Below are 11,315 nucleotides of genomic sequence, written 5' to 3'. Positions count from 1 at the left end.
CCCAGTGTTATATTTGGTTATTTACTAAAATCTCCTTTTGGTGGAGAAGGGTGGATTGTTAGTGTAGATGATTTCAACCTTTTTTTGAAAGAACGAAAAAAAAAACACCAATGAACAGAAGAAAGTGCTATGGGTCAGAAACGGGAGATGCAAATTCCAACCTGATCGTGTTGCACAGACATATTCCTCTACCGAAAGTTTGATCCTGTCCTCTGCGTGCTCTACTTGAAATGGGGGAAAACTTGCGTTTAATTATATCTAGATCAAAACACCACCGATCTCAATCTTGCTGCCCAAAACGTTCTCCTATTGAGAAACAGTAAGACGCAGCAAGCTACGCCTCTCCATAGCGACTAGGCGTTCCCATCCGTTTGATTCCGACATGCATGGTCTGGATCATCTCTGTCATCCATCAGTCGCTCCTGGCCCGTTTTTATTGCGAACCGCCCCAGTCACCCCGGGCCAACGTTACAGGGCTGCTGCTCCCGACGTTGACCTGTGCGTCTCCTTGTTAAATGGGCCGGTAGGCAAGTGTGGAGGAGCATCGTTCAGTAGCGTTAGATTTACCAGCCCACGTGCTTTTTTTGTGTGTAGCCCACATCTTGGTCCATGAGTTCATCAAAACAATGGGTTACGCTCAAAAACATATATATCAAAACGCTGGGTGCAATGATCCTCAAAAAAGAAAAAGAAAACGCTGGGTGCAATAGGAGAGGAAACCCACGATGGTACTCTTCCCATGGTGGCTACTCGCCTACTCCGAAAGCCGATCTGGGTGATGAATTTAAATATCCGCCTATTGCAAAATCCTTCTTTCTTGTAATTTACCTATAGTTCAATGCATCAACGAGCTTTTGTTGATCTGCATTGGATTTCTATAACTTAGAAATATTCAAAGTTGATGATAAAGATAAAAGAAGTTCGCTTTTAAACAAATACTGACTCCGTTTTTAAATATATGTCTTTTCAGAGATTTCAATATAGACTACTTACAGAACAAAATGACGGATCGGGATTGGTAGGTGGGCCCTACCGCCACACAGCTAGGCGGCATGCAGTGCTAGCCGGTGGGCCCTGCCGCCACTCAGCCAGCAGCGCCTGCTATGCTGGACGTGAGCCGTTGCTCTCTCTTCGTTTTCAAGCATCCATCTCCTTGACAATTAAATATACCCCACTATCGTATCAACGTAACATAATTCAAATTGTTCAAATTATATCAAGCATCTAAAGTATTTTTCACATTCATATCATTACTTTTTGATATTATAAAATTTTATCATTATTCTTTAGACATGGGCGGGGCGGCAACGCGCGCTTTGATGTTCTAGTCTACAGGCAAAGCATCATGACCGCCTCTGACGCTCATGCCATGAGGAGAACCAAGAAGGTGACGGCGACGACGACGGAGGCGGAGCTCACGAGCGACGCCGGCGCGGAGTTGGGCAGGTAAGGGTAGGAGTCCGGCGGCGGCATCCGGCACTCGTCGCCGTTGAAGTAGATCTTCCGCGGAAACGCCCACCCCTGCCTGAACGTGAATGTGCTGGCGTCCTTGCGCATCAGCACCTCCGACTGCACGTTCCCGTACGGCCCCGCCTCCACGAGCTGGTCGTTGAAGAACTTCATCCCGTAGAACAGCGCCGTGTCATCTGCACCGCAACAGATTGAGATCAAAGTCTGATGAGAAGAAAGGCAACTGATCGATGATGATTGAACCGAGATAGCGTTGCTTTTCTTACTGATGGAGCCGTAGGAGACGACGGGCTTGTAGTCGAAGCTGAAGACCTCGGTGATGTTGTCGAGGTTGGGGTGCTGGGCGACGAGCGTCCAGCCGGTGTAGTTGGTGCGGTAGTTGAAGTTGGTGACGGTCACCTTGGCGCGCCAGTAGTCGTGGTAGTTGAGCTTGACGTGCCAGTGGACGCGCACGGGGCACATGTGGGTGGTGCACTGCAGCAGCGGCGCCGCGCTCTGCCGGTTCACGTGCCCGCGCAGCGCGCTCACCGGGCGCGCGCTCTTCCCCGACGCCGACATGAGCCGCTTCGAGTCCCGCTCGCTGCGGGCGCAGGTCTTGTGCTCGCAGCCGCACGCGCACCTGGCGCAGGGCACGATGGTGTCGTTGTAGAAGGAGGAGAAGGAGACGCAGCAGGTCGGGTACTTGGACGCCAGGTGCTGCGAGTAGGTGCACGTCACGTTCCATGTCACTGCATGCGCCATTATATTCATCCATGGTAGCTCGTTAATTACAAAACTATTTCATGCATGCATGCATGGACAGAAAAGGAGAGAAGGCGAGGACGTACTGAGGGCCTGGGTCTTGCGGCGGTGGTCGGCGGTGAGGAAGACGGTGGAGGGGACGACCTTGGCGGGGCCGCAGGTGTAGCCGGGGCCGGGGCCGAGGAGGGTGAAGTTCTTGGGGACCTTGACGGTGCGGTTGGTGGTGCCGGCCTGGCCGACGCTGACCTGGAAGGAGGACACGGCGCCGGACGGGTCCTGGCCGTAGGCGGAGACGACGCCGCCGCGGCAGCAGTTGGCGATCTGCTGGTTGTAGGGCACGCCCGGGAGCAGGTCGACGACGGCGGGGGTGCGCTTGCACGAGTGCGGGAGGTTGGCCTTGAACTTGGAGCAGTCGCCCTGCTCCGTGGCCTGCGCGCCCACCATGGACCAGATCACCTCCCGCTTCGCCCACGTCCACCCCACCGTCCACCCCGGCGCCATGATCTGCCGGTACGTCTGGAAGTTGTTGATCGTCACCGTCGCCTGCCATGCGTGCATGCAACCGATCGGTTAGTTCGTCCACATTGTTCCTGACACGATCGATCAAGAGTTCAAGATGGAGAGGGTACTCACGACGTATCCGTCTGGCGTCCACGAGAGAACGTCCCATTTGATGGTGATGTTCCCGTTGGGATCCAGCGGGTCGTAGGCCACTGCAATGCACGAGCGAGATCAACACGCTGCTCAGCTCAGCCACCACCACTGAACAAACACGACAGCGTAGGGAGCTAGATGGGAACCTGCGACGGAGAGCATGGCCGCGGCGGCGACGACCAGCACGAGCGCGGCGTTGGGCAGCTCCATGGTCACCACGCGTGCAAATGCCTGCAAGAACAGCGCACGTACTCTCACCGGAAGGTGCGGATATTGTGGTGCGCGTGCGGTGCCGGGGGCTTTAAGGCAAAGAAAGGGAGCACCGGAGCAGGGCTAGCTAGCGGCTAGCGCGCGGCGGGTGGCTTTTGCAGGAGGTGCATTCGGCGGGAAGCTAAGGCGTGCCAGCCACCGGCGGCGCCCGCGCGATCTCGATGGCAAAGCGCCACCAACCTCGATCGGTCTGGTGCTGCGTGCGTGTGTGTGTGCGCCCGCTGCTGAACTGATGGTCACATCACATGGGCTCTGATCCTTGGCGATTGGTGACTCGACGGAGCGGCGCCATGCCGTCCCTGAGTGCGGGAGGCCGGACGCGTAGGCGCGCGGCGTTGGGTATGGTGGCTCGGGTCGGTGCGCGAGCGCGACGTACGTACGTGGCGTGCGCCTTTGGCTGGCTGGATCGAGGTTTGCTTGCGGTTTGGTTCCTCACCGGGCAAGCAACGTGGTGGGTGGTCTGGCCGCGCCCGGAGTGGGAGTAGGAACAGTCCGGTTCCTGTCTCGTGGATTCTCTCTTTTCTTTTGCGGGACATGGAATTTTGTAGAAACTGGTAGTAGTACTGGTTGATGCAGTGTAGCGGCGGCCGGCCGTTGCGATTGCGACCGGTCTCCGATCACGACGCTGCAACGTCCGAACACGCCTGAACATTCTCAAAACGTGCGCGTGGCCCATGCCTTATGTTTCTTGCGTCCCAAGTACGCAATGTTTCCACGGAGAACGATTCATGTTTCAGTCGATTTAATGAGAGCCTTTAGATTCTAATTCAACGACTGTTGTATCTCTTTCCTGGAACGCGCATCATATCATTAAGAAAGAAGAGTTATGACATATTACAATGCCGGCCAATGGCTAACCAGCTTCACCGCGGTTCCGTGATCTAAGCCATACCCACATATGCAATGTCGGTCTTTAAAATTTCTAAAAAGAATTGTAAAGGAATAATCGACGCGATAGCGCATTTCTGGTGGGGAGATGAGGAGAATTAGAAGAGGATGCATTGGATGTCCCGGTGAAAACTATGATGCATTGGATGTCCCGGTGAAAACTGTGTGTACCAAAAAATCAAGGAGGGATGGGATTTCACGATATTCACTGTTTCAACTTGGCGTTGCTAGCCAAACAGGCATAGCGTCTCCTGGATAATCCTTATTCATTATGCGCTTCTATCCTAAGGGCAAAATACTACCCCGATGGTGATCTGTTAAATGCAAAGCTCAGGAAAAGGCTCCTCCTTTACATGGCAAAGCATCATGGCAGACACAAATACTCTGAATCGTGGCTACATTTGGTGAGTGGGAAATGGACATAATATTAATATTTGAGAAGATGCCTGGATCCCAAATTTTGCCAGTAGGAAAATTATAACGCCTAAGGGAGGCAACCTACTAGGTAAGGTAGGTGATCTCATTGACCCGGTTTCTAACACTTGGGATGAAGAATTGATTAGGCAAACTATGTGGCCGATTGATGTACAAAGGATTCTTTCAATCCCCCTACCGGAATATGATATGCAAGATTTCATTGCCTGGAATTATACGAAAAATGGTATATTCTCAGTTATGTCAGCCTACTCTATGGAGTGTGATCATCAGTTTGGTAGCAAACTAAAACACTTTAGGGCGAATCACAGTTAACCCTACTTGGAGTAAGATATGGAAACTAGACTGTCCGGCAAAAGTAAACAATTTCTTATGGCGTACGCTACATGGTACCATCCCGCGCAGGGTTACGCTAGCTAACAGACATATGAATGTTTCACCCATATGCCCAACTTGTTCCGAGGGCTAAGAAAATACAAAACATCTGCTTTTCCAGTGTAGTAAAGCAAAGGAGGTCTGGAAAAGGTTAGGTCTGGATGATATTATTGAGAAAGCTTGCGAGATTGACCATGCAGAAGAGACGGTGCTGGAGTACTTACTACTACCAGGCCAAGATTTGTGGATTTTGGGTAACCACAATGTGCGTGAGATGATTGCTATTCAGCTTGGTACCTATGATGGGAAAGACGGAAGCTGATACACAATGGGAAAACTCAAAATGTATATCAGATTTTAATGGGGATTCTTGCCCTTACCATAAATTTTGTTAATGTGTTGTCTCCCAAAGCGTATGTGAAAACGGAGAGTTGGTCCTGTCCTCCAAGAGGGTTTGTTAAACTTAACGTGGATGCTTCTTTTGATCATGATCTTCTTAGGGGTACGATGGAGCGGTCCTTAGAGATGAGAGATGCAGGTTTATTGCTGGAGAGAATGAGAAAATTGACTTTTTTACGGATGTGTTAATGGCGGAGGCTTTAGCACTCAAATTTGGCCTAACACTAACGTAAAGGGCCGGATGCAACCGCCTTATCATAAACTCAGACAATATAGAGGTGATTGATTCGATGAATGATGGAGGGCAGTCGGCGGGTGTGGCGGCAGCAATATTCGAGGATTGTTTTCATTATGCATGTGATTTCGTTACTGCTAGATTTGAGCACTGTAATAGGGAAGCAAATAAAGTAGGTCACAAGCTTGCTAGATTAACTAGATTTTCTTTGACCTTTAATTGGTTTGAGGAGCCTTTAAATGAAATTGTAATGATCCTCACAAACGGTGTACTACTTGTCACAAATGAATAAAGTGGTTTTTAAAAAAAAAAATAGCTTCACTGTGGTTCCACGGTTACAGCCGTTTGTAGCCCTACTACTCACGCATATCCACAGATCCAAAGGGTGCACCTCCCACGCTGCCAGACAAGTTGCCATAACCTCCACTCGCTGGCAATGCCTGCCGTGATCATGCTTGTCGTCATTGACACATTGTCGTAAACTTCCGGTTTCTCTCCTTCCGGATCGAGTGCATGACAAGGATGAAGGAGGAGTTCATGCCTTTCCTATCCGCCACTGGCTCCGCTACGCATGACCATGTCCACCAATCAACCAGATCCTCCTGTTGGGAAGGAGTGTGTCGCTCCCACCATCTTGTCTGCAGCACCTCGTACCAGATCGTGCGTGCAAGCGAACATTGCACAACGAGATGATCCAGTGTTTCCGGCTCTTGAAGGCACATCGGGCAGCACGGCTGGTGCGGCAGGCCCCAAGCAGCAAAGCGATTAGAGATCCAGCATCCCTTCTTCACGACTAACCAGGAAAAAAAACTTAAGCAGTGGCGGCACAAGCGCCCTCCAGATCTCGCTAGCGCCTGGCATGCCTATTAGACCGAAGAAGAAAGTTTGATACGTCGTTCTTGCAGTGTAGCACCTGGATTCAGTCCAAATCCATTGGAAGTCATCCGGCACGTCGGACGTTGTGATGATCTGTCGTTGAATCATGCACCACAGCCCGGAAACTTGGGCGATCATGGCTAAGGAGAATTGCCCTTTTATGTGCCCGATCCACTAGCTCCGATGCAGGCCATCAAAAACCGAGCGAACAGCATGCACTGCAGTCGGAATGACTGCCAAAATGTTTGGCACGATTTCACCAGCCGAGACGCGGAAAAAGTCCAAAACAAACCTTAAAGTTGTAGACGAAAGTTAAATTAAACCCTGAACTTTGAATCCCGGAAATTGACACTCTGAACTTGTAATCCCGGTCTATTTTGAACCTGTTTGGCACACTAGGAATAGAAAAATCCCGGCTGGGATAACATGCTACTCAGAATTTGGGCCGGCCCACTATAACACAACAAGAAATCGTGAACTTTAAAATATATTTCCGCATTTTTATATTTTTCAGAAGTTAAAAAATATTCCTATTTTCTATTTATCGCACAAATTCAAATCCTTTTGTGTTTTTAGTATTTTCTGGAATTTTGAAATTCTATTCGCATTATTAAAATGTTTGTAATTTCAAAAACAATTCTAAAAAATGTTCAGAATTTCAACAGTTTTTCACATGCTATGAAAATGTTTCGGATTGCCAAAAATTGTGTCACATTTTATAAATGATGTTTTAAAATTTTGTAAATAATATTTTTAGAAAATGTTCCGGATCGTTGGCTAAGGACTTGTCTGGGCCGGCCAACCAGACATGAAGCAAGCTTTTCTTTCCTGAAAGCTGAACAAAAATTTTAAGTGCGAACACTTCTTGAAACATAAACATTTTCTGAAACCTGAACATAATTTTAGAGTGTGAATGCTTTTTTGAAAATTTAAAAATAGGAACAAATTTCGAAATCTGAACAAATTATAAGAAAATATTTCGTGACATCTAAAAATTATCGTGAGTTAAAAAATATGTATGGAACAACTCAAACAAATGTTTATACAATGTATAATAATATTTGTGTGATTCAAAAAAATGTTTCATACATTCAAAAAAAAGTAGCATTTCAATAATGTTCATGAGTTTCAAAAGAATGAGTTTGTGACATTTTCAAACAAAAATGTGTGTACAATTTAGAAAGAATGTTTGCGTATTGTAAAAAATTGTGTCTTAGACTTAACAGAATATACTTGGCATGTGTATGAAAAAAGTGGCTACAAATTTAAAAATGTTGAACCATGCAAAAGAGTGTTAGTTTAGTTTTATAAAATTTTATTGTCATTAAGAAAATGTAAACATGTATTCGGAAAAATATAACCATCTATTCAAAAAATGAAAACATTTAATTTAAAAATGTACATAATGTATTTTTTTTATTTTTTTTTTGCAGAGAACTTCGAGCTTTATTCAAACAAAAGTGTTTGCTGGGCAGTCAGCCATGAGGCTACTGACCAGAAAACTTGGAGTTTCAGAGATCCAACTCTCGGTTACAGACATGTTACATGCCCGTTGCGCACACAAGTGCGCTGGACCGTTAGCTGATCTGCTTACATGGTTTATTACAAAAGAATCAAAACTAGCAGCAAGCTCCTCAATTTCGTAAAATACCGGTGCCACAACAGAGCGACTGTTGAGGCGAGTGTTCCAGAGATTAACGATCTCTAGACAGTCGGTTTCCATCATCACTTGTGCATAGCCCCGTAGATTTGCATAGATAACTCCATCCCGCAAAGCTAATGCCTCAGCAATCATCGGATCGGTGACCCCTTGCAAAGGTTTACACCATACGCCTAGAAGCGCATCCTTAGAACGAACAACTCCTCCCGCTCCGCTCATTCCAGCCAAGTGACGGACGGCGGCATCTGTGTTGATTTTTACCTGGCCCAATTCCGGTGGTCTCCAGCCATGACCTGGCAAGAGAGCTGCCTGCTGTTGAGGAACATCAAGCAGGGCCAACGCTTCTCTGGTGAGTCTAATAGACGTCACCGGGTCATACTTCTCTCCATCATGTGTGTACCTGTTACGAGAACTCCAAATCGACCACATAATGGTGATTATTGTTGCGCGCTCCTTTCCACTGAACATAGAGCCGCATAAAATATCGCTCGCCCAAGAGGAGGGATGAAGCCTTGGCAGTTTGATATCCAGCACCAACCTAGCTTCTTCCCAGAATTGTCGCGCATGTGAGCAGTGTAGCAATGCATGCTCCAGATCTTCCTCTTTGGCTTGACATACTTTACATAAGCTTACATCTCTGATATGCCTGTAGCACAACGTTTTCTCATCAGGTAGGATGCCCCGTAAGACTCGCCACCAGAAAACACGCACTTTTGGGACAACTTTGAGAGACCATAGTGATTTCCACAAGTGTGATTGATCCACTGAAGTTCCTGTAGCCTGCCCTTCACCTAGAGCTAATTGCTCGTTGCGGTTCATAAGAGCTCGGTACGCTGTTTTCACACTGTAGTTTCCTGATTTCTCATGCGCCCATGCCAGGAAATCTGCACCACCACCCCGCCGCAATGGTATATTGAGAATTGCTTCGGCGTCTGGTGTGATAAAGGTTTCCAAAACCAACTCCCTATTCCATGTCCAGTTGGCTGTGTCAATAAGATCACTGACCCGCTCCACATTAGTATTAGGAGGTTTTAGCAACGGGGTTCTGGGAGCCGTGGTGAGTATCCATTTATCTGTCCAAACGTTGATAGTGGAGCCATCGCCCACCCGCTGTACTAAGCCCGTACTGAGGGCCTCACGCCCAGCCACTATTGCGCGCCAAATTGCCGAGGCAGAATGAGGAACGTTGGCTTGCATGAAATCAGTGTCTGGGAAATATCTCCCCCGCATAACTCTAGCACAAAGGGAATTTGGATTTGTCATGAACCTCCACCCGTGTTTTTCCAATAGTGCTAAGTTAAAGAGATGGTAGTCCCGGAAGCCCATACCACCTTTGCTTTTTGGAACTGTGAGTCCTTTCCATGATATCCAATGAAGAGATCGTCGATCTATGGAACTACTCCACCAGTATTTGGCCATACAGGAAGTCAAGCTCTTGCAAACTTTCTTTGTCAATAAGAAACAGCTCATACTGAAAGTGGGAATCGCCTGCACTATGGACTTCAACAGAGTTTCTCGTCCTGCACATGCAAAGAGCCGTTCAGACCATCCTTGCATTTTGCCTTTTGATCGATCCACAATATGCTCAAATGTGCCGCTTGTAATCTTTCCAACGGCTGTTGGGAGTCCGAGGTATCTCTCACTGAAGGTCTCAGCGTACACTCCAAGAATCCCTTTCAAAGCTTGCCTGGATGAATGTGGGGTATTTGGGCTGAAATATATTGCACTTTTATCCCGATTAACACACTGGCCCGAAGCTTCCCCATAAATCCGCAAAATCTGGTTGAGTCGCTCTGCACTGGCTGTATTTGTGTTGAGGAAAATCAAGCAGTCATCTGCAAAAAGTAGATGACTAACCCAGGGCGACCGAATGCTCACTCTTACACCCCTGTCGATGTTGGCACCATAAAATTCCAGAAGTGATGAAAGGCCTTCTGCACACAAGAGGAATAAAAATGGTGAAGTTGGGCAACCTTGCCGAAGTCCTCTCGATGGGGTGAAGTAGGGTAGCAGCTCCCCGTTCACTCGAACCGAGAAGCGCACTGAAGTAACACATTTCATAACCAAACGAACTAATGTTTTACTGAAACCAAGTCTGAGAAGAATAGCCTCCAGATAGGGCTACTCCACACGGTCGTAAGCTTTCATCATGTCAAGCTTGACCGCGCATGCCGTATTCTTCCCCTTTTTCCTTCTTCGCAAAGTATGAACACTTTCGAAAGCAACCAAAACATTGTCAGTTAATAAGCGTCCCGGAACAAAAGCGCTCTGTTCCTCGCTTATAATTTCATCCATACAGCCCCGCATACGATTCGCAATTGCTTTTGCAGCTATTTTGTATAAGACTGGGCACAATGCAATGGGGCGGTATTGATGGATCATCTGAGGGTGTCTCACCTTGGGTATGAGAGTTATCGAGGTGTCGTTTAGTCCCACCGGTAGATCCCCTCCATTAAGAAATCCCAGCACCGCGGCTGTGACATCATCTTTCAGAAGTTGCCAATGACGCTGGAAAAAACCCGCAGTGTATCCGTCCACCCCAGGGGCTTTAGAAGGAGCCATCTAGAATAGGGCCTCCTGAACATCTCGTGGTTCATACGGTCTGTCGAGAAGCATGTTCATCTCCGGCGTCACCTTTACAGGGACATGATTCAACATCTCATCCACATCAAACGCTCCTTGTGATGTATATAGGTTTTGATAGAATGATTGTATTTCCGCTTTGTCCTCATCCGCATCAGCACACACCGAACCATCAACTCTTCTTAAACCACTGATTTTATTCATACGCTGGCGCTGTTTAGCTTGAGCCTGAAAGTATCCGGTGTTGCGATCTCCTTCTTGGAGCCAACTGACACGTGACCGCTGCCGAAGCCAAATTTCTTCTAACTTGAGGGCCTCCCGAAGCTTGGCCGCAGTCCTTTTCTCCTCGTCTGATGGTCCACGACCAATGGACTATCTCCGCAGCTTATCAAGCTTTTTCTGCAGCTGCCGAACTGACCTTGTGAGACATCCAAATTCACGCATTCCCCATGGCTCAAGTTTACGCTGGAGCACGCCCAGCGATTCAACTATCCCCTGCAACCCAGGGGCGCGATTCTGCTGCAGCCATGTTTCCGTTGACCAAATTCTCATAGTCCATATGAGTTTGCCAAACGTTCTCGTATCGAAACTGCTTCGGTCGTCGCCCCCTCTGATCAAGTGGTTTATCTCTGATCTCCGCGACTACAAAACAGTGATCCGACTCCACTGCACTAATATGCCGTACTCGGATGAACTCATAATGCCGACGGAAAGCCTCGTTTGCAAAAG

The 11,315-nt window shown here is 47.9% G+C and overlaps 1 protein-coding gene across 1 annotated transcript; it reads right to left on the bottom strand.

Moving 5' to 3' along the window:
* Positions 1 to 1,180: 1,180 nt before the first annotated feature.
* On the bottom strand, positions 1,181 to 3,211 carry LOC119363038 (COBRA-like protein 6). The gene is made up of 5 exons (XM_037628341.1): positions 3,012 to 3,211; positions 2,845 to 2,924; positions 2,298 to 2,754; positions 1,737 to 2,198; positions 1,181 to 1,646 (listed from the first exon to the last, which is right to left on the bottom strand). Exons 1-5 carry the CDS (start codon positions 3,073 to 3,075, stop codon positions 1,363 to 1,365), a joined length of 1,347 nt encoding a protein of 448 aa, XP_037484238.1. The 5' UTR covers positions 3,076 to 3,211; the 3' UTR covers positions 1,181 to 1,362.
* Between the last annotated feature and the right edge of the window lie 8,104 nt (positions 3,212 to 11,315).

Source organism: Triticum dicoccoides, chromosome 2B, assembly GCF_002162155.2.
Source record: "Triticum dicoccoides isolate Atlit2015 ecotype Zavitan chromosome 2B, WEW_v2.0, whole genome shotgun sequence".
Taxonomy (NCBI): Eukaryota; Viridiplantae; Streptophyta; class Magnoliopsida; order Poales; family Poaceae; genus Triticum; species Triticum dicoccoides.
This window is presented reverse-complemented; position numbering and strand designations above follow the sequence as displayed.

Coding starts and splice junctions, on each gene's coding strand:
- LOC119363038 (XM_037628341.1), bottom strand. CDS start 3,075: ATGGAGCTGCCCAACGCCGCGCTCGTGCTGGTCGTCGCCGCCGCGGCC. Junction 2,199..2,297: donor CCGCAAGACCCAGGCCCTCA/GTACGTCCTCGC, acceptor TGGCGCATGCAG/TGACATGGAACGTGACGTGC. Junction 1,647..1,736: donor CGTCTCCTACGGCTCCATCA/GTAAGAAAAGCA, acceptor GTTGCGGTGCAG/ATGACACGGCGCTGTTCTAC.